Source organism: Trachemys scripta, chromosome 3 (assembly GCF_013100865.1).
Source record: "Trachemys scripta elegans isolate TJP31775 chromosome 3, CAS_Tse_1.0, whole genome shotgun sequence".
Lineage (NCBI taxonomy): Eukaryota > Metazoa > Chordata > Testudines > Emydidae > Trachemys > Trachemys scripta.
Genome location: NC_048300.1, coordinates 143,944,182 through 143,970,568, shown reverse-complemented (window position 1 = coordinate 143,970,568; position 26,387 = coordinate 143,944,182). Strand labels below are relative to the sequence as shown.

At 42.1% G+C, this 26,387-nt stretch overlaps 1 protein-coding gene across 6 annotated transcripts; it reads right to left on the bottom strand.

Moving 5' to 3' along the window:
* Positions 1-175: 175 nt before the first annotated feature.
* On the bottom strand, positions 176-21,792 carry LOC117875160 (F-box only protein 21-like). Of its 6 annotated transcripts, none has more exons than XM_034766161.1 (7): positions 21,621-21,792; positions 19,460-19,630; positions 18,083-18,172; positions 15,627-15,697; positions 14,659-14,822; positions 1,065-1,190; positions 176-416 (listed from the first exon to the last, which is right to left on the bottom strand). In XM_034766161.1, the coding sequence occupies exons 2-7, from the start codon at positions 19,582-19,584 to the stop codon at positions 321-323; spliced, it is 672 nt and encodes a 223-aa protein (XP_034622052.1). In that variant the 5' UTR covers positions 19,585-19,630; positions 21,621-21,792; the 3' UTR covers positions 176-320. The 6 variants fall into 6 exon arrangements, with proteins under 6 accessions (XP_034622052.1, XP_034622057.1, XP_034622053.1 ...); XM_034766166.1 differs by having other exon boundaries at positions 1,080-1,190; XM_034766162.1 differs by lacking the exon at positions 21,621-21,792 and adding an exon at positions 21,412-21,551.
* Positions 21,793-26,387: the final 4,595 nt, after the last annotated feature.

The window sequence follows — 26,387 nt, the reverse complement described above, 5'->3', positions numbered from 1 at the left end:
CTAAATTATTCATTGTCCTCAATTCACAATATTCTGATTATATATATAGACAGAGAGAGAATGTTTTACTTGAGTAACCTCAACATAATGTATCACTCAATATATAATGCATTCAGTTCTAATGGAACTGAAATAAGCCATTAACATACGCATGAAAATAAGCCATTAACATATGTTTCATACAGAAGTTCAATTTTATTTCTTTAATGAAATAATTTACAAATCAGTTTTACCCTGGTTTCCATTTGTCCCAGTTTAAAAAAGAAATGTACTGTGCCATTGGAGATCACATGCACAATTTACATATAATGTTAAATACTTCAGTCATGAGGGTAGATTTTTCTCAACCACGGTTGCATAATGTATTTAGATCCATCATATCTACTGAAGTAAGTTGTCAGATCAGGATTGTGTATCTGCAGAAAGAATTTTACAAATTGATTGGTAACAACAACATTACTGAAAAAGGCTTGGTGGTTTAACTGTACTGTAGCTATTAAGATTAGTTTTTTAAAAAACTCTTGAATAGCTCTTAGTTATTGTTTCTGTGGCACAAACTCAGTGAAGTTAAAACTTAGAAAAGCATGTACAAGTACACTGTATATATTTTAGTTTTTCAAGAGGTCAGAGCACTTTTATAAATAAGCCTCACTTCCGTCAGGTAGTTAGAGATAAGGAGACTAAGTGATTTGTCCAAATTGGACTGTCAGTGGAATCCAGAAACAAAGCCCATCTTTTGCAACAGCCTGTTCACAACAGACACCAAATTGATATTTTAGAAAATCCCAAGGTCAAACAACTGGACCCTAGGAAGGTGAAAGTAGGCAGCACCTAAATAAGATTATTAGCATTCTATACCCATTGAAGATATGTATATAAAAAGTATAGCAATATCATTCCATTTTCACCTGTACAATTTATGTAACATTTGCATATCTGCTTTTCCTATGACCTTTCTCTACCATTGCAGAATGTTGACCTATTTATTCTATATTGAGTAGGTCAAAGACCTTTTTGATTACAAAAGGGTAATAAGTTAAAATTACAAAGGACTTCATGCTTACAAAGAAAGATACTACCTCTAATCCCATAATAATTGTTATGTCCTCCTCAGGAATATAAGCTGTAGACTTGCTGAAGCTGTTGGCTTGGTTAATAAGAATTCGGTAGTGAGGAGTATCTCTTAGACCCTGTAAAAGAACAAATAAAAATAAGCCACAAGAAAGTATTCACATGAACATGTTATACTTCAGGAATAATTCCCTTAGACACAGACAAAGTCCTATCCCCCTAACATTTTAAATAAAAATTGAAGAAAAAATAAAGAGAGTCTTGTAACAAGTTAACATTCTGGAAATACTTGACCTTTTACACAGGCAAACTGCTTTTATTTTGTGGCAAGTTTCATCACCATTAACTTCTGTTTTACATTTAATATAGTTATACATTTCTTATTAAAACCATATCATAAAAACCTCCTTGGCATATCTGAAGCACTTCTGAAAAGTTAAGATCACAAAGGACAAGATCCTCAGACTGTGCTGCCTAAAGTGCAGAAAAGGGGACTTAGAACTGCTAGGGAAAGAGAAATTTCTTACCTGACAATTTTCTGTTACCAGCTTTTCTCCAAATGTATTACTAATGGGCTACTGCCCCTCACCTATGCAATTTGGAGACAGTTCAGTGCTGTTGCTCGAAGCTTCAGGACTAATCGCTGCCCTTCAACTTGGGCCACCAAAAGAGTTCTTCTACAGTTGTAGCAACCCATTATTAGCATTAAGACAACTTGAGATAATGTATTAAATTAACCTTAAGACAAGTCTCACTTTAGAGAAAATTTTCAATTTATATTCTGGTCATTTCATAGAATTACAGAATATCAGGGTTGGAAGGGACATTAGGAGGTCATCCAGTCCAGCCCCCGGCTCAAAGCAGGACCAATCCCCAACTAAATTAACCCAGCCAGGGCTTCGTCAAGCCTTACCTTAAAAACCTCTATGGAAGGAGATTCCACCACCTCCCTAGGTAACCCATTCCAGTGCTTCACCACCCTCCTAGTGAAAAAGTTTTTCCTAATATCCAACCTAAACCTCCCCCACTGCAACTTGAGACTATTACTCCTTGTTCTGTCATCTGGTACCACTGAGAACAGTCTAGATCCATCCTCTTTGGAACCCCTTCACTCTTCTCTTCTGCAGACTAAACAATCCCAGTTCCCTCAACCTCGCCTCATAAGTCATGTGACCCAGACTGTTAGGGTGGGTTAAATTTGGAGAGAAGCTGCTAACAGAAAAATTATCTGGTAAGAAATTTCTCATTCTGTTGCACAGCTTTTCTCCTCATTTATTACTAACGAGACGTAGAGAACAGTGAATCACAGAAGTTGGGGGAGGAGGGAAAGGTTAATAATAATAGAACAACAGGCAGGAATGAAAATCCCTATCCCTCCCCCCATATATAGTTTTATAAACTAAGAAGTTATGCGGGAACCAGCCCAGTAGCACATAGCCATGTCTCTACAGTGCTTGGTTGCAAGGTTCCAACTAAATGTCCTGGAGAAACTTTTGTCTAGCTGAGACCACCAGCACTTTGTGATTATTATATTTGTATTACAATAGCATATAGAGGTCCTGGTCCCATTGTGCTGGGCACTGTACAAACAGAGACAGTCCTTGCCCCAAAAGAGCTTTCTCAGAGATATGCTCTAGGAATTATTTTGGGGAAGTTCTGTGGTCTGTGTTATACCGGAGATCAGATACGAGATGATCACTGTAGTCCCTTCTGGCCTTGGAACCTGTGAATCTATGTTTCCCCTTGCACCAGAAACATAAATTTGACCAGATCAATTAATGAAATATCCTGGTTGAGTTCTAAATGGCTACCTAACTATAGCAGAGGTTAATGGAGAATCCATGATGAACACTTCTATTTTGGTGCCCAGGCTGTTAACTGTAGGTGTTTCTGGTCTAAGTCCCTGCTTCAAGCGATATGGTGTTTTCTGCAGACACAGTGTGGGATTTTTAGATATCTAGCAAGTCCAAAATGCCATCTGGGCTAGTGGAGGACTAGGAAGAGTATTTCAACTCTTCCTTTTCCTCCTTTCTATATCCTTTATATGAACCATCTTAAAGGTAGCAGATTATTTTCTGTCCATTGCCACAGAGAAACTTTGACCCCTGGTTACTCCCTGGTTTTGGACAGGACATAAACTCTTGCCTCAGTCATAAACCAACCTCTAATGGCAGGTAAAAGGAGACTTCCTCTGTGAGTCCTGTAATTGAGGGGTTTCTACTGATACAGTTGATACTGGCCACTGTCAGACAAGATACTGGATTTGATGGAGCACTGGTTCAATCCTATATAGCCAGGTTTGTGGGGTGCTTTTTTGTTTTTTTTTTGTTTTTTAAAAACCACACATCCTGATAGAGATGTCAAAACCAACGAAAGGAGATTTTGGAAATTTGTCTTCCAAGTATGAAAATATCAAGTGAAAATTAGTTTTTCAGCATGTTTGTACTTACCAACCCACAAAGGGACATTCGGGTGTGATCTGAGAATGACACCTAATTTTGCACTGTGCAAAGTGCCTGGATCTTTGTCCTCAGAAGGAAATTTCTGCAGGTTCATTTTGAGAAACCCACTCAGAATTAAGTTGATGCATGGCACCAACAATCCTAGTCATTAGAAATAATTGACTACTGATGACTCCTCAGGAAATGATTGATACAATGAAGTTTTGGGTCTTCTCAAATCTTTACCATTATGGCAAAATGACGGCCAAATCCATGTCTGTTTTGACTGCTGAGTGAGTAATTCTCTGCATTGGGAACAAAGAACTGGTAGCTCTGAATCATTTCCAGCAGCAGTCCAGTTATGAATGGGTCTATTTCTCTGGACAGGGTACTGACTGATTGGCATGTTTATGCCTGGGTGTAGGTGCGTAACATGCAACCTGTTTCTTGCTGTGATTGTTACCAGCCACTTAAGACTCGGGGTGTAGAGGGTGGGTCTGAAGGAAGAGTCTTTTGTACAAGAATTGTGAGCTCTTGCACACAAATACTCTTTTTCTCTTTATCGTGCTGAGGATTTTGTTGGTTTGGAGGAAAATCTGTCTACCTTTCTTTGGGAGCTTCTGCTCCAGATTTTTCCTTCTGACAGGGTAATGGTCCCTTCTTGGACACCCTTGATGTTAATAGCAACCAAGAGATTGCTGTGCTGGCTTTGATAGTGAGGGTTGTGGCCTCTCTACAGTCTCAGCTACTAATTTATTTAATGTTTCCTCCAATAGCGCCTCACCTGTAAGTCTGAATGCACAAAATATCAGTTTAGGATGGGTGATGGCTATTCATGGGTGAAACATGGCTTCCGTATAACCATCAAGTTAGAATCCATTGCCAGGATGGGCAGGGATGGTGTCCCTATCCTTTGTTGCTAGAAGGAATGGGCAACAGGGGATGGATCACTTGATGATGACCTGTTAGGTTCATTCCCTCTAAAGCACCTGGTTTTGGCCACTGAAGAAGACAGGATACTGGGCTAGATGGACGTTTGGTCTGACCCACTATGGCCAGTCTTATGTTCTTAACCTGAAACATCTCACTCCAGTCAAGGATCAGACCCCTAGATAAATCACTTGTTTGCCATGAAATTGGCTTTTCTTACTAAATATATGAAAAATGTTTGGTATAAGCAAGGCTTCAAAATTACTGTGCAGTCTGTCATCACTCTTATGGTCTATGGGGTCTTTTGGAAAGAAGTACCCTTCTGAAGTTGTGACTATGTCTTTCACTGGTGGCAGTACTGCTGCATCAACAGCAGGCTCCCAACATTTATGAAATTTCTTTGTATTTATATTAATATTTTAGTTTAATATTTGGTTTAATTAGATGTCCTTGTTTTGATCTTATGATACTCTCAAAAGAGGCATCAATAGAAAATAACATCTCTAATAATGCTTAAAAGGGAAGATATTTTATTAATATTGATGAGTTTGCAAGCCCCTGCCATTCTGTTCTGAGAAAGTCTTGTAGGTTGCTTTGGTGGTTTGTGTTGCTCTTGGTGTTTGGTTTTGTTGTTTTGATGTTTTTTGTATATAATGCACGAGTGGTACTTCTTCCCCTGGCTGTTTACAGGGCGAAGGTAATATGCTATTCATTCTGGCATAGGGCCCACACAACAGAAGAGGAGTACTGGTAAACATACCGGATTGTGGAAGTAACTTGCTGGATGTTCCTGGAAGTCTGAAAGGCTGTCAACCTGCTCCCCCAGGTTGGCTAGCACCCAACTAAGTATTGCAGGAGCAACCTAGTACCACTCAGGACTTTACTCAGTAAATCTGAATTATTTTGAACATGGGAAGGGATTTCTCATGTACTCCTCTGTAATCCCATGGATGTGCAGCTTTGTGGGGTGTAGAATCCTCATGTGCCTGTGTTCTGGTCACAGACTGCCTGCAGTGCCCCTACAGCAGTGGTTCCCAAACTTTAACAACCTGTAAACCCCTTTCACTAAAATGTCATGTCTCGTGAACCCCCTCCTAAAAATGAATATTTCTAGAGATTTTCTCCTTTACCTGAATATAAATTATAAAAGCAGTGATCGTGGAAATATAAAATTTGTTTTTATGACATGCTTATTATACACTATGTATTATTTATCATTACAGTATTTTTATTACATTATGAAAATGGCAACACTCTTCCCAGCTCTCACTTTCGTAGCTTGTATCAAGGCGCCTATGTTTCATGTGAAACAGCATGAAGGTATTTAAGAAGCCAACTCAAAGAATTCCTCCTACACAAGCATTCAGGTCTTGAGCAGTCCAGGCAAACAACGCACGTTACAACAAAGCTTAAACTTGTTCTTCATAATAATTTTATAAACAATACTAGCTGCCTATTTAATTTTAAAAACAACAAAAAATATCTACCTCCCTTTCCCTTTCTTATAAGGAGTCTTGAAGTTTAAATCTCTTCAGTGCGATAGATATGCTTGCTTTGATCTGCTTAGCTCTTGGAAGTCCAGGGGCTCCGGGCTGCTGGCCCCGTGCTGCCCGGGGTCCCTAGGGACAGCTCTGACCGCTATTAGGGAATTTTTTCCCGAGAACTCCCTATAACATTTTGCGAATCGCAGTTTGGGAACCACTGTCCTACAGCTTTAATGTAGAGCCACCTTGTGGAGGTGGGCAGGGGTGGAAAGAGAGACCCCTTTTCCTGGCAGAGCAGGGGTTTATGGCTGATGATCAGAAAATACAACTCCCATTCCACTGCTGCCTCAAATCTCAGCCCCTTTCCCTGGCACAGTGAGGGTCCTTGGGCTGAAAGCCACTGGTACAATTTGCATTAACTGCAACTGGAGGCAGGGCTGCACAGGACTAGGTTTCTCTGCAGAGTGGAGGACGGGCATGGAGCATGATACAGAGCACTCAGAGACTCGATGTAGGAGAAAAACACCAGCAAACACTCCCTCAGGAGGAGAAGGCAAAAGAAGGGTTAGACACCTGATTTTCACCCCACTTGTTCATTAAAAATATTAATTACTGCCTTGCAAAGGACACACTCACTTTTGATTCTCTGGAACCTGGAGGATCTAGAATTTTCAGAATTTACACAAGTGTCATGAGAATCTACTGACTCTTAATGGGAGGAACAGGAAAGGAAAATGTATAGAAGCTCTACTTCTTTCCCCAGGGAGCTGAGGCCCCATGTGTGGGTGGGGCAGGTGAAAGACTACTTCAATCCTTTCAGGGAGTTTTCCCTTCCAGCCCCAGATCTGTTGTGGGACTTACTCCCTGAACAGGCCCAATAGCTTTCTCCTCATCCTTAGACTCTCTCCCTGAAAGCTTAGTAACTCTGGACTGGGCTTTTCTGTGTTGGAGTTGTGGCTCCTCAAGGCAGTGTGGGGACCCAACATACCAATCCGACTCTGAGCCCCATACCCTAGCAGTGCGAGGGTCATCTAACTGGGAACAGGCAGAGCATAATTCACCCTCTGTAGCATCTGTAAATGTTGCCTCACATAGGGAACCTCACTTAGAATTAAGACAGGTGTTGCAGGACAGCTCATATCAGGCCTGAGTAAGGGCAGAGTCTGGCACGGAGGCACCGCATTGGCAGATCCAGGTGGTTGAAACCACTATGCTGCTATTTGCCTGGTCTTGGGTGGGAAGTAGGGGGAGAAAGATTACAAGTTGCAACTGCACAAAAACAAAAATAAAAGGCCAGGCAAAATGGTTGGGAGAAACTGAACCACCAACTTTTTGCAACACTATAGAGAGAAAATCTGGTGGCCGGAGCTGAAGGGCAGAGCTTAGTCCTGGAGTCTCTAGCAACAACACTGAAGAGCTTCTGAATTCCACAGGTGGGGTCATTAACCCGTTAGTAAAAAATGGGAGAAGCTATACAACAGAAGCATATGATGGCATAAAGCTGGTATAGCCAACTTTGTACCACCAGCTCCCTCCTTCACAGTGTGTAAAAGGAAGGGGCAAGTCAAGAACACACTATTTTCCTCCAGTGATTGTGGTTCCAGTCCTGGGCATACATTTAGAGCATCCAGCTCCCAGCCTGCCCATGGTCAGGGAGGCAGAAAGGTGGGTTATTTGTATTATCTTAGTATCTAGAAGTACCAGTCATGAAGCAGGGCCCCATTGCACTAGGCTGTCCTTTCCCAAAAGACCTTACAATGTAAGTATAAGATGAGACAATAGATGGGTGCAGACAGGAAGTACAAGAAACAATGAGATGGTATTGGTCAACATGATAGGCTGCTGGTGCACTAATAGACACCTAATCCTTGTCAAGTTTTTATAGACATCATCACAAAAGAGAGTTTTAAGGAGATTTTTAAGGATGATGATGAGGTAGCTTTGTGGATGTCTACAGCGAGGTCCTCCCAAGTGTGAAGGGCAGCATAGAAGAAATCATGAAGGTGCATATTTGAAAATTTAACAAGTGGGAAATGGAGCATGGCATTATGGGCTGATTGGAGGCAGGAGTCGACATCTTGATAGTGAATGAGAAATGATAGGTTATGAAGGACCTTAAAAGTGAATATAAGTAGCTATGTTCGATGCAACAGAAAAGGAGAGGCAGAGAAGGGATTAAGAGAGAGGTGATATGGTCAAAGGGGCAGGCTAGGAGAACGATCTTTGCAGCAGCATTCTAAATGGATATGAGTGGGACAAGATTGCCTTTTTCAAAGCTAGAGAAAAGGATGTTGCAGCACTTTGGATAGATAGGAAAGGTCATATCTTAGATATATGCAGAAAGAACCTGCAAGATTTAGATAGATGTAGCCTTCATGTGTGGACCAACAGAGGTATGAGTCAGATGATGCCCCGTTTATGGGACTGGGTGACAAGCAGACTGGGGGTGTTTTCCATAATGATTGAGAAAGGGGAGGTAGTGGGGAGGATTGGAGGGTAAGATTAGCAGCTCTGTTTTAGCCACATTGAGCTTGAGTTGACAGCTAGACATCCACAAAGAGATGTCCGAGACTGGCAACGTTTTAATTTGGACAGAAAGACCGGTCTGGAGTAGAGAGGTAGATCTGTGAGTCATCAGCACTAAAAATTTTTGTTTACAGATGACATTACCCAGCAATGAAGTGTAGAGGGAGAAGACAAGGGGACCAAAGAATCTGGAGAAAGAGAGCCCTGTGGACCCCCCTCCCGAAAGTTGGAAGGAGGATGAGGACACTGAAAAAATTATTAGAGAAACAAATGGAGAACCAGGAGGACAGTTACAGAAACCAGGGTAGGACAAGGTTTCAAGACAAACAATACAGTTGACCATGTTGAAAGCAGCTGGCAGGCCAAGGAGAATGAGGAAGGAGTACTCATTCCTAGCCAAAGCTCAGAAGAGGTCATAAAAGACTTTGTTGTGAGTGATTTCAGTGGAGTGCAAGAGGCAGAAGCCAGATTGGAGAGGGTCTAGGATAGACTTGGATGATAGAAACTCCAGAAAGTGCATTCAGTGAGCTTAGAGATGAAAGCTATAAGGGGAATTGGCAGTAGTAGGCCAAGGTGTGTGTTTTCAGAATGGGAGAGACTTGTGCATGCTTGTATTGTGAGGGGAAAGAGACAGAGGAAAGTGGAGGCGAAGGAGAAAAGTAAAGAAGGAAATAAGAGTGGGTATGAGCAGGGCTGCCCAGTCGCTCCAGGTCTTCAGCGGCACTTCAGCGGCGGGCCCTTCAGTTGCTCTGGGTCTTCAACGGCATTTCGGCGGCAGGTCCTTCAGTGCTGCCGAAGACGCGGAGCGAGTGAAGGACCCGCTGCCGCCACAGACTTGGAGCGCTGCCCGGTGAGTACAAGCGCCGCAGCGGGTGGCGCCTTTTTTTATGTTCGCTCCTCCGCTTTGCCCCAGGCCTCCTGAATCCTCTGGGCAGCCCTGGGTATGAGAGAGATCAGGAAATGAGAGGGAATGACTGGGGCAAGTGGAGGAGAGCAGCTGAGAAATTTCTGCATCTGTGACAGGGGAGATGGAGGAGAGGAAGGGGAAAGAGAAGACAAGTCAGGCGAAGGGGGAAAGTCACATTGTATTTTGCTAGTTTTCTCTTGGAGGAAAACTGGCAAGATACTGTGTGGAAAGAGCCATGGAGGGTATGAGGAGCATGTCAAAGATGGCAAATAGACTGCTGGGATTACAGACATGGGATTCAATTAAGTTGGAGAAGTAGAGTTGTTTAGCATGGAAGAACTGAAAGAGGAGAGAATACATTTGTTGTGGAGGAAGCCTAGTCACAGGATTTGAGCCAGATGCGCTCCACAGTAAGAGAGAGGGGCAAAAGAGTTGAGGATAAAGAAGAATGAAGCATGAAGAAAATCAACAACTAAATCAATGGAAGAAAGGGAAGAGAGCAGAATTAGGCTACGTCCTCACTACGGGAGGGGGTCGATTTAAGATACGCAAATTCAACATATCAGAGCCGACTTACCCCGCTGTGAGGACGGCGGAAAATCAACTTCTGCGGCTCCCCCGTCGACGGCGCTTACTCCTACCTCCGCTGGTGGAGTAGAAGCGTCGATTCGGGGATCGACTGTCACGTCCCGACGAGACGCGATAATTCGATCCCCAAGAGATCGATTTCTACCCACCGATTCAGGCGGGTAGTGTAGACCTGCCCTAAGTCAACACTGATGGACTGGAAGTCATGGAAAGGCCGAGTGACAGGGCGTAGGGTAAGGACTGCTGGGAAATATTGAAAGAGATCCAAGTGATGGTTGGAGAGCGGGAACTCAGCAACAGAGATTAGAGAGAGAGCAGTGCTTTGTGAAGACCAAGTCAAGTGAATGACCCTTTTGATGAGCAAGAGAGTCAAACCAGGGCTGCAGATCAAATGAAAAGGTGAGGGCGAGAAGACATGTGGCTAGGGGTCGAATGGTCATCAACATGGAAGTTGATATCACTGAGGATGAATGTGGATGACTGTGAGGAGAGGAAGAGTAAGAGACAGGAGTCACAAGTAGAAAGAAGGCTGAGGAGGAGGAGTTGGGGGAACATAGATGACAGCAGCATGGAAGGAGAGAAGAGTCAGATGCGGTGCTTTCAAAAGTGGGGAGGGGTTAGAAATAGCAGGAAAGGGAGCGGAGAAGCCCAACAGCACCACCATGGTCTGATCTAGGGTGGGGAGTATGACAGGAGAGGTCTCCATAAGAGACCTGCAGAGGCAGTGTCAGGTGAAGGGATCCAGGTCTCTGCAAGAGCCAAGAACTGGAGGAAGTCAGATACAAAGAACTAAAGATGGAGTGGGTGTTCTAGAGACAGCAAGAAAAAGTGAAAGGAGGGGGTGGTGTGAGGTTAAGAATAGTGGCACAAGAAGGGCAGAGCTGATGGCAGAGGTGGAGAAGGTGGGATGGAAGGGAGGGTCAGGATTGGGGCAAATGTTATCAGAGGTAAAGAGGATGTGGGACCTACATTTGTGCTGTGGGGGAAAGAGGAACAGGTAGAAATGGTAGCAACTGTAGAGGGGTAAGGGTAACCAGAAAGAGGATATGGAACCAGAGGAGGACAGGAGGATGACAGATACTGTGAGGCAGAAGAGGGTAAGGTGAAAGCCAGGGTCAGTGTCAGGTGGACAAAATTACAATTAAAAAAAAAAACAGGTCTGAAAGTATGCTCTCTGCCTGGTGCCAAGTCCCTGCAGTCTGGGCAAAGTGTTATGGGCAGAGCTCCCCAATTACAGTGCTCTTTGGCATAAAATCATCTTTGTCTCCCTGCCACCTGAACTTTGCAGAATGTGACCTCAGTGCAGCTGAACATCAAACCCACAGAATACATAGTGTTGCACTATTACAGCAACACAATCAACTTAAATTTGACCCCCATTTCAGAATATACCAGAAGACTCAGGCTGTATAAAAGTTTGAATAGAAATGTTTCACAATATTAAGAATTCCAACAAAAACAGTTTTGAAACCCAAACAGTGTAGCACTTAAAATGAAACTGAATAAACACAATCTATTCTTGGACAATGACGACAGTTTCAGAGTAGCTGTAAGCAGTGATAGGTAAATTGGATTTGAAACATTCTCAGTCAGTTCTAATAATCAGTAACACAAGGAAATAGATCACAACATGTTAAGCTGACACTGTTCCTTTAAATACACTGCAGTGTATTAAAGAAAGGAATTGTAATTCATTAGTGTGTCATGACATCCATAACTATTGAAGTTTAAACAATCAATACTGCCGCAGCATGTTCCACTCTGGTGGCAGACAAAGAAGAGCAGAGGGACTGTTATCTGTGCAGATCATGGAAACAAGATTCAGTGTATCAAATTTTGAATTAAATGTGTGAATTATGTGGTTGAGCTATATTTCCACTTCTTCAATCAGAGTTCCATAATTCAATTATTTGTTTATTTTTGTGGTCTCAGTAAGTAAGTTTAAAATATACCAAATCTCCCAAAAGACTCATTTATTCCTCTTTTTGTTGTGAAATACCAGTTTAAAAGTGAAAGCTAGAAAATAGTCAGAATTTTTCTGAATATCAGCATCTTAAAGAATTCTGAGCAACCCTATTTCCTCATGTTCTTCAGGTACAGATTGCCAAGATAGATCTAGGCTGATATAAGTAAGATTTTCATCACCAGCAAAATTTAGCTACTTGTTTGGCTACGATATTCAAGACAGCCAGCCTTATCCCATGTCAAGAGTTGTGCTGCTTTCCTAAAAAAGCTAGCAAGTAATTCTGTCCTTGTCTTCTCCTCCCCTTTCCACACCCAGCACAACTCTTCCCCTTACCCCCATCCTCAAACAAAAAGCAGCACAGAACCAGCATGTCTCTGCACCACTGTGCTCTGCCAGAGGAAGTTAGATGTAACAACATGGATATTAACAGCACAAAACTATTTCTATTTAACATTTAATGGTTTCACAGCCTCAAAACCAGTGCTACTGTCAAAAGAGTGGGATACGTCCAAAGATACAATATTGTGGGTGTTCTTCCTTCTTCCTGCACCCCGTCCTTTTTTTTTTTTTTTAATAAAGTGATCCATTACAAAATAAACTTTGTGCCAGTTCTAGGTGAAGTGTCAAACATCCTTATGATGCTGTGACCTCTAGTACTAATATTCAGATCCGTACTCAGATGTGTGAATTTTCAGTAGTTTTCTTTTACCTAATTTTAAATCCCTTGGTTTTTACTGAAGTCAGCCATCATACATTCTTAGTTACTCTTTCACAGTTATGCTGTTTGATTTAAAAATACCCCCCCAAACACACTTTAAAAAAAAGTTAATTAGAAAGGCATCAACAAATTACTATGGTTTAAAACTGACAAGTAACAGCTATCTCTTATATAACAGTTTTCATCAGTAGATCTCAAAGTGCTTTACAAAGGACATTGATATATGGAAACTGAGGCAAAGAGTAATTGGCCCAGGTTAGTAGTAGCAGAGATAGAACTAGAACTCAGGTCCTCTAGAGTCCTAGTCAAGTGCTTGATCCTCGAGGTCATATTACTTAACTAGGAAAGCATATTTATGTAGCTTGAGTAATGTCAAGATTATTTAATTACTCTTAATGAAAGCAAAAAATAGTTATAGAATCAAAGAACCCCAGGGTTCAGAAGGGACCACAAGGGTCAACTAGTCTAACTCCCTGCCAAGATGCAGCATTGATTGTATCTACATAATCCAAAACAGATGGCTATCCAGCCTCCCTTTGAAAATCTCCAGTGAAAGAGCTTCCACAACCTTTGTAGGCGTCTGTTCCATTGTCCTATTGTTCCTACAGTTAGGAAGTTTTTCCTGAGATATAATCTAAATCTGCTATGCTGTAGTTTGAACCCATTGCTTCTTGTCCTGCCCTCTGTGGCAAGAGAGAACAATTTTTCTCCATTTTTTTTATGGCAGCCTTTCAAGTATTTGAAGACCACTATCATGGCCTCCCCCTTAATCTCCTCTTTTCCAAATTAAACATTCCTAGTTCCTGCAGCCTTTGCTCATATGGCTTGCATTCCATCCCTTTGATCATCTTTGTTGCTTCCCTCTGGATTTTTTCCAGTTTCTCACATCCTTTCTATACATTGGTGACCTACTCCAGCTGAGGCCTAACCAACGCTGAGTAGAGCAGTCCTATCACCTCCCAGGACTTGCATGCTATGCCTCTGTTAATGCAACCTAAAATTGCATTTTATTTTTTTTTTTACAACAGCATCGTGTTGCTGACTCACGTTGAGGTTGTGATCCACCACAACTCCCAAATCCTTCTCAGCAGTGCCATTCTGTATTTGTTCATTTGGTTTTTCTTCCCTAAGTCCTTTCATTTGTTTTTATTGAATTTCATTTTGTTGTCTAGTCCAATTCTCCAATTTATCAAGATCCCTCTGAATTTTAGCACTATCCTCCAAAGTGATTGCAAACCCCGCTTAACACAAAGCTGGGGGGGGGGGTATCTGAAAATTTGATCAGTAAGCTTTCTGCTCCTAAATCCAGGTCATTAATAAAGATGTTAAACACCAGACCCAGAACAGATCCCTGTAGAACCCCACTTGAGATATCTCTCCAATCTAACATCGTTCCATTAATAGTTATTATTTATTTGAGGTTGTTTAACCAATTATGTGTCCACTTAATGGTAGTTTGCCAAGTTATGCAGGCTTCCTTCCTCTAACTATTCAAACAAAATCAGGGAGAAATATGTTTCAAAATAGTCAGATATCGGAGAAGCATACGTCTGTTATGTTATGCTCTCCAAGCAGCTTTTAAAATTTGATTAATTCTATTGGAAAATACTGATGTTGGAGCCCAGAGGGTTTGCCATCTAATCTGTAGGGATTTTACAATGGATTTTCTTACCATTCAATGATGGCATCAGCCGCTTTTGTCTTTCCCTTTCTTTTGCTATTTAGCCATTACTCTGGCACCAGACCAATAGCTACCTAGGAAGTTGCTAAACATTCTATACATCTGATAGTAGGAACTACTAAAAGTTAGTCAGCCAGAATCCACTCTCTCAGAAAACCATCTACAATGGCTTTAGTCTTCCCTGACTTGCATAAATGTCCTAACCAGTGTTCATTTCTGGAGTCTGGCTTTGAGACACTTTCACGGAGGTAGAAAGTCACAGTATATAAAAAAGGGAGGCTAGGAACAAGTTATCTGAATTATTTTGTATAAATATTAATAAAGCAAGAGTTAAATACTTTCTGACCTGTTTCTCTGGAGGATATTTGTGCTGCAGCCATTCTTCTGGAGCTCTAGCTTTTACGTCCCAGCCAACAATGACTCCTGAATAGCCAAATCTTCTGTGTATTATCACCTGTCCCACATTAAACTGAACAGATTCTGGCTTTGGACTGTGAATGTGAGTTGATTCTAGTAAAATGAGAAAACAGATTTATCAAGGAAAAAGTGTTTGATCAAGTACAATAGCAAACATTTAATAGACTTTACTCTGTTGGACATCCAGTGACAAACAAACAGATTGGGCAATTAGATTACTTAATAAAGTAAAACTGGGAGTCTGAAGACTAACAATCTTTAGTACAAACAGCTAGTTTGCTGTTAAAACCAAACAGCATTTGTTCAGGATGTTATAATAATATTTCATAAATATTCATTTATGTTTTATGTTGTATCCTGGTATTAAATTAATGGGATTTGGGAAATCATCAAGACAAAATAAATATGTTGACAAGTATTTGTTTTCTTCAGTCTTTCTTAATGCAATATTTTACAGTACTACAGAGAAATGGTTCAGACTCCATAGTGGAGGCTATATGAATTTATCTATTTTGTTTTTAATTGTGACTCTCCTTTCTAACTGAAAACAAAGAAAGCTTCTTTCTGCCTTAAATTTTTTCCATTCAGTCTCTGTTCAGAGGTGATTTTTGAAGAAAATAAGAGCTATTTGAGTTTGAAGACTGATAAAATGGTACCTTTTCTCTTTCTGTTTTAGTTCAGTCATAAATCAAACAGCTCTGAGAATATCAAAGATGTTTTAGACACCAGTGCTCCCTGATCAAGCACATCTGAACACTTTTAGCAAAGTGTGAGAGATGGCCTCTGCTTGTTTGTCATTTAGGAGATAAGTCTAGATAAGTCTCTAAAACTGTCCAAAATAAAGTTCAAAAGGATTGAAGACTGCAGTCTTTTTTAGAAATGAAGTTTCCCCAGTACCTGCAAAATAAGCATGGATTTCTTTTTCATCTTCAACACCTTGAGTTCTCTTTTCTCCATAGTACCAGTTCCTAAAACAATGAGTGTGATCAAACAAGTTTGTTAATGTTTGATTATTTGGATTGGATTTATAATAATCAGAAAACTGGATAAAGTTGTTTGAATAAGGTGATGTTACAAAATGGTTGATACAAAATTCAACGCAGTTTGAAGCGAATGACAATCTTATTGGACATTGTAAAAGACAAAGTTATTTGTTCAAAGAGGGGCAGGAAAGTATGAATATTATGCATTGGAAATCCACTTTGGATGTTGTAATTCCACAGTTGCATGTTAGATCTCCCCATTATAAACACAGAAGACAAACAGGTATTCTATAGATGAGACGATATGATACAGAATTCCTTTGGAGTCACACTGTGGTGCGTATTGTTAATTGTATATGGAAACATTTGAAGACATGTTGGTATGTGCATTCAAAATGTGTTTTACGAGTAGTTGCCATACCCAATGTTGTACTTTCGCAAATTATGATGCAAGCTATCTAAAAATGCCAAATGGAGTTAAACCATTTTCTAGTCTAATAGTTTCCATCCTCTAAGTACAAAAACTTTAAGTCCTTAAAATAAATGTGGTAAAACAAGAGCCCTTTGCCCCTTTTAAATATTTGAACAAAGAGTTCACCTTGACCAACACTAAGTTGAATGCCAAGCTCAAACCAAAGATATACTGCTGAGTTGTAAGAGTTTATATAAACACAATAGGACAAGTTTTTGAACATGGTTTAAAGGAACAAATCAAAAACTGAATTAACTTAAAGCCCTTCTTTAGGGCTACAGTGAATGCAGCTTCCCTTTTATGCTAGATCTTAGTCATAGCCCAAGAAGGGTTGTGGCTTTCATTTAAATTTCAGGTTGGAGGGTGGTATTTTAAAAAAGAGCTGGCTCCTTTTACTGTTGCTGCTGTCGGGTGAAAGGAAGAAAGACTAGGAAGTCAGAGACCTACTGCAACACACACTTTGGTGGGGGTACAGTGAGGTGGTTCAAATCTCTCTGCTGCCCTTGTTGTCAGTGGTGTTGACAGCTGTGCTCTGTAAGCTAATGGCATCTTTTGTGCAGCTTTTAACAAGTGGTGACAACAGACACCACTTGGGATCTTTTCCCATGTATGTCAGCCAGCTCTCTGTCAATACCAAGTGCATATAGGTGCTTGCAGAATCTCCTCTCCACATGTCATTGCTAAGCCCCTCCCAGATCCTGCTTTGACAGGAAGTAGGAGCAGGTTCCTATAAAAATCTCCATCTGAATGAACTCTGTAAGGGCTTAAGGTTAGCAAACACTTTCTATTGCAAACACTGAAGTGTAAGTGTCCTGATCTGCTAGATGAAATTGCACCCAATATGGAAGGTTTGGGAAGTACAGAAGTGTTAGTATTATAAAAACTAAGAACTGATCATTTAAGAAAAGGTATTAAGAAGAGAAAGCGATCTTATGGGGGCTAAATAATCCTCAATGCAGTCCTTTTGGGACTGTGGGAGACCCTGGATATAGGGTGTCTGGAGTTCTATACTAGGTCAGAGAAAGTTGGTGAGAAGTGGGGTCTTTGTGGACTTTTGCAGGCTGTGCAAAGAGCTCATTTCTCCTTAGACTGTTTGCCTCCCTGGAGGTTTCTGGGGGAAAGCTCTAATTCTGTGAATTTTCTAGGCCTCAGGGGTCTAAGTAGTGGTTTTTAGAACTCTGCGTGGACCCTTTATAAAGCCTTCATAAAAATACACGAGTTAAGAACTCTGCAGAGTTCCAAACAAACATGGAAACCAGTTTTAATAACTAAATCCCCACAATGCCCCCAAACTAATGAAAGGCACCAATCTTCACCAAGACATAAAAATGAAGTTTTTAGGCCACGTCACTTTGAAATGATGATCCAGAAAAGATTAGACAATATCCAAGCAGCAAGTTTCCTTCATTTTTAACCTTTATATTGCCCAGGTGCTTTGCCTGATTTACCATCAAACCACATAGAAATATTATACCCTGCATAAGATGACCATGCACATTGAATTTTAGATGGATCCAACCTGATCCTGCAAACATTTATGCACGTGCTTAACTTCATGAACATGGGTAATCTCACTGGCTTCACTGATAAAGAGATTTAAATTAGAAGATTAATATAAACATTAAATTGATGCTGTGATTTATCTTCAGTTTGGAGGCAGCCCCAAGTTGAATGTTCAAACAAAGTAAGCGCAAAAAGGTCTTTTTAAACAGAGAAATTATACCCCAAGACCATCCTCCTCAAGAGGAGGAAATTTTCCATGGCAGATTTTTTCCTTGTCATTCTTATTTCCCTCTATAGCACACTCTCCAGTAATAACAGGCCAAGAGATAGGGAAGCTGGAGTTAATGGTAGGATCAATGTAAAACTTACTATAGCATAAATATGTAATGTCCTACCTTGTCTTTGATATCCACAGCTTTAGATGGTCTGTCCATGCATCCAGACTCAAGTAGGACTTTATAAATCTGTTCCAATAGCCAATTATCCTTTCGTAATAAAGATGGTTGTCACATGGTATGAACATTTGATAGTATACTGTATAAAATTGCTTTACATAAATTTAACATACAAAAATTGTTTTTATAGGAAAAAAGAGAAGTCACTGACAGAACATTTATTTGATAAAGACTCTGTTCTCTAGACACATTGAGAAATAAGCAGATAATTTTTCAATGGTCACTTGCTCCAAAAACAACCTAATTTTTTAAGATGTCCATTTTTATGCCAAGATGCTTCCTGCCTTTACTCAGACTGTAGGAAATTGCCATCGGTGCTTCATCCTGTCCAGAGTCCTCTCTTCGAGAGTTGCCAGCACCAGATGCTTCAGAGGAAGGCAAAGAAATGATAAAATGGACAATTATGGAATAACCTTCCTGTACAGTTTCTTCTAAACCTCACAGTTAGTGGTTTTCTCATGCTATAAAATATGAGGGTGTGTTCTACTCTCTGATCAATTTAAGTCTGGGTATTCTCATTCATATAGACAGTTTAATCTGTTCAATCCAACTAGGCTTTTGGCTTCAGTGGTGTTTTGCAACCATATCATAACCAATGTAATAGTAACATTTTAATATTTGAATTGCAAACAGGTTATGTATCACTTGTACAGATCTCTCCCCATGCTGCTCACCTTTAAAACATCAGTGGACACAACAATACCTGAAATTAGCATAGCCTTCTCTTTATATTTAGGATGAAAATGTTTGTGGTGACTGTTGGTAAACAACAGCTTTTTAAAATAAGTAATATTGTACTAGTCATTGTGTATTACATTCTTTTCTGATTGCTGCCCTAAGTCATTATTCACGCTCTACTACATTGATTTTTATTGCTAAGGCCAATGCACTAAATCATACTCCAAAAGGAAATACATTTGAATAGTAAGTTTCAACAAGACAAGGGAAAGTCAAAAATAGTGTTATTAATCAAGCATTTCATTCTCACCTTTTAAAGAGATTAAGCACATAGTAACACTTATTGGAATCTCCAGGGGCAGAAGCATATTGAAATATAGCCATGCCGACCATACACACAAGGTTTTATATGGAGAAAAACAAAGGCTATTATTAAAATGCTGTAGGACATCAAACTGCTTAATAAATTCATATTAAAACACAAAAATGTATGAGATACGATCTGAACGTATTCTTGTAAGGAGGATAGGAGGGCATCCCCATCCCAAGCTTCCAGAACAAAAGTGCAATAAAGGAGGAGGGAGAGAGAAATCTAGCTTTGAATATATTAACGTGGTGGGGAGAAAAAAATGTTACAACCTTTGTGTCACTTGGAGGCGCTGAGCAGAGTCTGTTCCATACCACTGGGATATGAAATACTGTGCAGGAAGTGCAGATAGCAGCACACAAATCTGCAGAACTGTAGCTGTATTAATCTGAGGCATTCCAACAGTGAAACCTCTTCAAAGATGCTTTCCCTCTCACTGTAATCTGCAAAGTGAAAAAAATAAAAATGAGTGATTACTAACATCACAGTGTTTAAATTCCATTCACTACATATTGTTGAGTCACAAGATATTTTGCACCTTGGACTATACTTCAATTACACTCAAAGATCATGAAAATGTTTATTTATTTACATACTCTCAAACACCTGAAAGGCCTGCCTGAAGTCAACTACATTTTAGCACTAAACCACAAACAGTCACAAGTATAGATACACCAGAAGGCCTAGCATAAGCTCAAATACATCTTCAGAAGTAACAATCTTACCATTCAGGCTGCTCCCAGTATTAGGAAGACATGTCTCCTTTACACATATTGAAAAGGGAGGCAGAGGGTTTCTTTGACTTTAAGAAAATAACAGGTCTTTACCCTGCTATCATCAGCTCTTACTGAAAAAAGATTCTCATTAGAACCCATACTGAAAGGAAAGCAGGTAGAAGAGCAGCAGAGCTGCTTGGTGCACTAGCCTGTAGAGAAGACTCCGTTTCAGATATAAAATTGGTCACAAGTGAAACAGGCAGAACAGATGTTCACACATCTTACCAGTAACCACAAAATTTGCCTGATTCATTAAATATAGGTCATTCTCTATTCCACAGAAACCTAGGACCGTTAATAATGGGAATATGATCATGTACAACAACTCAGGGTTATACCTGTATGAAAAGGAAATGGATGCACTGATTCTTGAAGAAAATCAATTACACAAACAATCCACAGATGAAAAATGGAATGGGAGCGCATGTAGCTTGGTTAATATGACTCTTTTTTTTTTTTAAGTTTCCCAAAGACATTTTACATATAAAAGATAGATTTGTTTAATTCTGCAGCAGAAGCATTTAAAATGCCAGTCAGACAGTTTGAACCCCAAATGTAGGTAATTTAAAAGACAGTCATAATCCACAAAATTCGATTGGATTTTTCCCCCTGACTGAAAGAGCTATTGAGGTTTTTAAAAGCTAACCCAGTATCCTCCTGCAGCGAGCAACTCAAACACTACATTGTGCTAAGGCGTGGAGCCAGACTAGTACTTTTCCTTGGACAAAAAGAAAAACAAAGAGCACAAACGTTGAAAAGTATGGAGTAAAAAAAAAAAGACCTCGAAAAGAGTAAATAGTTTAATTCTGGGGGAAAGATTTGTAGCCAAAACGACTCTGGAATAAAATCTTCCTTTAAATCCCCACAGTTAGACTGGGGAGGGAAAGAGTCTCTCCCTGCTAACAAAAATGAGCTCAAACCCCGAACATGATGGGGATGCTGCAGACCATGTGTAAATTCCCTGCTCGGAGATGCTGGGTGCTGCTTAAGCTATATCCACGTGCCCCTGTTACCCCGCTCCGAAATCTCAGCCAGCTGGCGGCCTTGGAGACTAGAGAGAGATCGACCTGCTAACCAGCTAAGTGAGAGGCGCCGATAGCCGGAGCGCGCTGGCCCCAAAGGGAGACGCAGCTAATCCTGCCGGACAACTTGGGCTCCAGGCATCCTGTGCCAGCCACCTGCGCGCCATTCACACCCAGCCCACCCGGCGCTCGCGGTCCGGGTGCACGGGGAGCGTGGCACGTGGCCTGGTGAGAGCCGCGGCCAGAGCTAGCCGGGACCCTGCCACCAGAAGAGCAGAAAGCACCTTCCCCCCGGAGCACGCGCGTCCCAGCCGGCTACTCCAGTCTCGCTGGCTCCGGGCGCCCCGGCATCTTCCCGGGCCAACAGGTGCCGGAGCCCCTCGGCAGCGCGGCCCTGGCAGCCCCTCTCTGCAGCAGGGGACAGACCTGGCCACTGGCTCTGCCCTGGGGACGCCCCCGCGCCCACTGACGGCCGCTGTAGGGGCACAAACAGCCTGTGCCCGGAGCCCGCCGCTTCCCCTGCGCCGCTCCGGCTCTGAGGCGCACCAGGTATCCGGGGCTCCGCCTCCCTGTGGGAGCCGCGCCGCTGCCGGCCCGCCCGGAGCCAGGTGAGGGGCTGCACGCGAGAGACTCACACGCCTCAAAGGGGCGGCAGGCTGCCCAGGTGCCTCGCTCGGCGGCGGGAAGGCTCCTCGCTGGGAGGTGGTGCCTGACTGCGGGCAGTGCTGCGTGTCAGGGACCGCAGGAAGAGAGAAGCGAAACCTCTGCAGGAGACGCCACCAGCCTCCTCAGGGGCCTCTAGATGGGGACACATACAGGGGAGTTGCCTTCCTAGTCAGCCTCCTCCCCCAGATCCTTTCACCAGAGCGATAACAGTGAAATGTTTGAAAAGGCCCCATCCCACTTGAAATCGGGCCGGGGGGGGGGGGGGAATGTTATGGCTTCAGAGCCCAACTTTAATCCTGGTTTGTAATTAGAATCCCCTTCTTCTAAAAATTACAGCTATTATTAAACATGTACATTAAGGCATCAGCCTATATTATTCCCCCTTTCCTTCCCCCAATTGCTGTCTGAAAGATAAAGGCAAACAAACACCCCACATCTGGTCAGTGCAAAAGTCAGTGGGAGTCCATTCATACTCACCTGCAAGATCAGGGCCCACAGGGGAACTGACTGACTAGGCAGCAGTATCAGAGGGGTAGCCATGTTAGTCTGAATCTGTGAAAAGCAACAGAGGGTCCTGTGGCACCTCTGAGACTAACAGAAGTATTGGGAGCATAAGCTTTCGTGGGTAAGAACCTCACTTCTTCAGATGCAAGACTTACCCAAGGTTCTTACCCACGAAAGCTTATGCTCCCAATACTTCTGTTAGTCTTAAAGGTGCCACAGGACCCTCTGTTGCTCTTTAGGCAGCAGTAGATAAGGCTCTAGGCTGAAATTCAATAGATTGCGGTTTTATTCCTGTCTCCCTCTGACCTGCTGGGTAACCTTGGGCAAAGCACATAATCGCTCTGTGCCTCAGTTTCCCCATCTACCCTTTGCAAGTCTTGTCAGCTTGTGGTGGTAGTATTTCAGACCAATCACTATGTGTTTATAGGATGCCTCCCACATTGTGGCCCTGATATTGATTGGTTTCTTTAGGCGCTACTATAATGTAAATAACAATATACAAAGGGAAACAGTGGAACTGACTGTACACAGTGCTGACAAATGCACAAAGTAAACTGAGAAAAATACATTTTTCTCTGCTCCCTTTCAGATAGTGTAGTGTTAGATGTTGCTTGTAACAATAGAATTTTCACATACAAGTGATTTTATTTCTACTATCAGGGGATAGCCGTGTTAGTCTGTATCCACAAAAACAACTGGATTCCTTGGTGTTTTTATTTTGACTGCGTCCCTTTAGGGATGTCAGCATTTAGGATGAGACAAATGAGAGCTACACTGAGACTTCTGCAAGATCAGGGCTTTCAAGTGTCATCATTATGTTTCAGAGATCATAGTTTATACTTCTTATTGCAGAATGGAGCCTATGGGCAGACTCAGTAACACTCTTAGCCTGTAATAACCTCTGTGCAGGGCTTTAAATGTAAATTTAAATTCTGCAGTATGTGATAGGGAAACTGTAAAAGTTCCAGTAGAGCACAGCAGTTCAATCCCTGCTTAAGACACCAGTTCAAAATTTCTCTCTAAACATTTTAAGTATAATTCTGTCACCTTTAGCAGACAAACCATTCTTATAGATAACATACATAATGTTGTTTTTAATTGGTCTCATACCCTTTTTTGGCATTTTTATTATGCATTAAAAAAAACCTCTGAAAGCTTAAAAGTTTTTTTTTTCCCCCTTCCCCATCACCCTCCCATTGCCTTGTTTAACCTTAGAAGTACTAGGAATGTAAATCTGATCTTTCCTGTTTTACTGGATGATTTATTGGGGAACTCAGAACCTGTATATTGTGATATTTCAGTCTCTTACTTGCTGCCAAATGTGGTATGGAGACCCCTTGCTCTGCTTTTTGTTGTGTACAGTAGAGATAGACAATGACACAACAGATTTAGCCGTATGGAGTGGAAATCCATCAACCTCAACAAAAAACTTGCACAGATACAGACAGACATCATCTTCCTCTCCAAATGCAAACAGATGGACATCATACCAAAAGGACTGAAGGTAAAAAATCCATTGCAATCAACATACTACACTGAGTATGGTGAGAGACTGTGCCACACACTCTCAAAGAAACTGACGAACCACCTGATCAGCATCCTGTACAGCAGACAGGAGAAGATCAAGAATGAGCTCTCAGAACTGGAGACTCTCATACAATACCAGCCTTCTACACAAACTTCAACGTGGCTGGACTTTACAAAAATGAGACAAGCCATTTACAATGCACATTTCACTTCTCTACAGAGGAAAAAGGACTGTAAGCTATCTAAACTAATACCTGCCACTGGGGGCTATAACAATGGTACCCTCAACTCATCTAACAACATTGTCAATCTTTCCAACCACACACTTAGCCCAGCAGAAGAGTCTGTCCTATCTCGGGGACTCTCTTTCTGTCCCACCATCCCCACGAACATGATACAGTTCTGCGGTGATTTGGAAGCCTACTTTCATCGTCTCCGACTCAAGGAATATTTTCAACGCACCACTGAACAGTGCACTGACCCACAGGAACCTTCCTACCAACACTACAAGAAGAAGAACTCTGCGTGGACTCCTCCTGATGGTCGAAATGACAGACTGGACCTCTACATAGAGTGTTTCCGCAGACGTGCACAGGCTGAAATTGTGGACAAACAACATCACTTGTCCCATAACCTCAGCCGTACAGAACGCAATGCCATCCACAGCCTCAGAAACAACTCTGACATTATCATCAAAGGGGCTGACAAAGGAGGTGCTGTAGTCATAATGAACAGGTCAGATTATGAACAGGAGGCTGCCAGGCAACTCTCCAAGACCACATTCTACAGGCCACTATCCTCTGATCCTACTGAGGAATACCAAAAGAAACTACACCATCTGCTCAAGAAACTCCCAGCTACAGTACGGGAACAAATCTACATGGACACACCCCCAGAACCCCGACCAGGGGTATTCTATCTGCTACCCAAGATCCATAAACCCGGAAACCCTGGACGCCCCATCATCTCAGGCATTGGTACTCTGACAGCAGGATTATCTGGCTATTTGGACACTCTCCTCAGAACCTATGCTACCAGCACTCCCAGCTATCTTCGAGACACCACCGACTTCCTGAGGAAACTACAGTGCATTGACGTTCTTCCTGAAAACACCATCCTGGCCACCATGGATGTAGAAGCACTTTATACCAATATTCCACATGAGGATGGACTACAAGCTGTCAGGAACAGTATCCCTGATGAGGCCACAGCAAGCCTGGTGGCTGAGCTTTGTGACTTTGTCCTCACCCACAACCACTTCAGATTTGGGGACAACTTATACCTTCAAGTCAGTGGCACTGCTATGGGTACCCGCATGGCCCCACAGTATGCCAACATTTTTATGGCTGACTTAGAACAACGCTTCCTCAGCTCTCGTCCCCTAGTGCCCCTCCTCTACTTGCGCTACATTGATGACATCTTCATCATATGGACCCACGGAAAGGAGGCCCTTGAAGAATTCCACCTGGACTTCAACAATTTCCACCCCACCATCAACCTCAGCCTGGACCAGTCCACACAAGAGATCCACTTCCTGGACACTACAGTACAAATAAGTGATGGTCACATAAACACCACCCTATACCGGAAACCTACTGACCGCTATACGTACCTACATGCCTCCAGCTTCCATCCAAGACACATCATATGATCCATTGTCTACAGCCAAGCCCTAAGATACAACCGAATTTGCTCCAACCCCTCAGACAGAGACAAACACCTACAAGATCTTTATCAAGCATTCGTAAAACTACAATACCCACCTGGGGAAGTGAGGCAACAGATTGACAGAGCAAGACGGGTACCCAGAAATCACCTACTACAGGACAGGCCCAACAAGGACAATAACAGAACACCACTGGCCATCACATACAGCCCCCAGCTAAAACCTCTCCAGCGCATTATCCACGATCTACAACCTATCCTGGAAAATGATCCCTCACTCTCACAGACCTTGGGAGGCAGGCCAGTCCTCGCTTACAGACAACCCCCCAACCTGAAGCAAATACTCACCAGCAACTACACACCACACCACAGAAACACCAACCCAGGAACCTATCCCTGTAGCAAACCTCGTTGCCTACTCTGTCCCCATATCTACTCTGGCAACAGCATCAGAGGACCCAACCACATCAGCCACACCATCAGGGGCTCATTCACCTGCACATCCACTAATGTCATATATGCCATCATGTGCCAGCAATGCCCCTCTGCCATGTACATTGGCCAAACCGGACAGTCCCTCCGCAAAAGAATAAATGGACACAAATCGGACATCAGGAATGGTAACATACACAAGCCAGTAAGTGAACACTTCAATCTCCCTGGTCATTCTATTACAGATTTAAAAGTCACTGTCATTGAACAAAAAAACTTCAGAAACAGACTTCAAAGAGAAACAGCAGAACTAAAATTCATTTGCAAATTCAACACCATTAATCTGGGCTTGAATAGGGATTGGGAGTGGCTGGCTCACTACAGAAGCAGCTTTTCCTCTCCTGGAATTGACACCTCCTCATCTATTATTGGGAGTGGACTACATCCACCCTGATTGAATTGGCCTTGTCAACACTGGTTCTCCACTTGTGAAGTAACTCCCTGCTCTCCATGTGTCAGTATATAATGCCTGCATCTGTAGCTTTCACTCTATGCATCCGAAGAAGTGAGGTTTTTACTCACGAAAGCTTATGCCCAAATAAATCTGT

Excerpts from the sequence above, each read along its gene's own strand:
- LOC117875160 (XM_034766161.1), bottom strand. The coding sequence starts at position 19,584 with ATGCCTCAGATTAATACAGCTACAGTTCTGCAGATTTGTGTGCTGCTA. Across the intron at positions 18,173-19,459 it reads CGCCTCCAAGTGACACAAAG|GATAATTGGCTATTGGAACA; the intron begins GTTGTAACATTT and ends TTATTACGAAAG. Across the intron at positions 15,698-18,082 it reads CTGTGGATATCAAAGACAAG|GAACTGGTACTATGGAGAAA; the intron begins GTAGGACATTAC and ends TCATTGTTTTAG.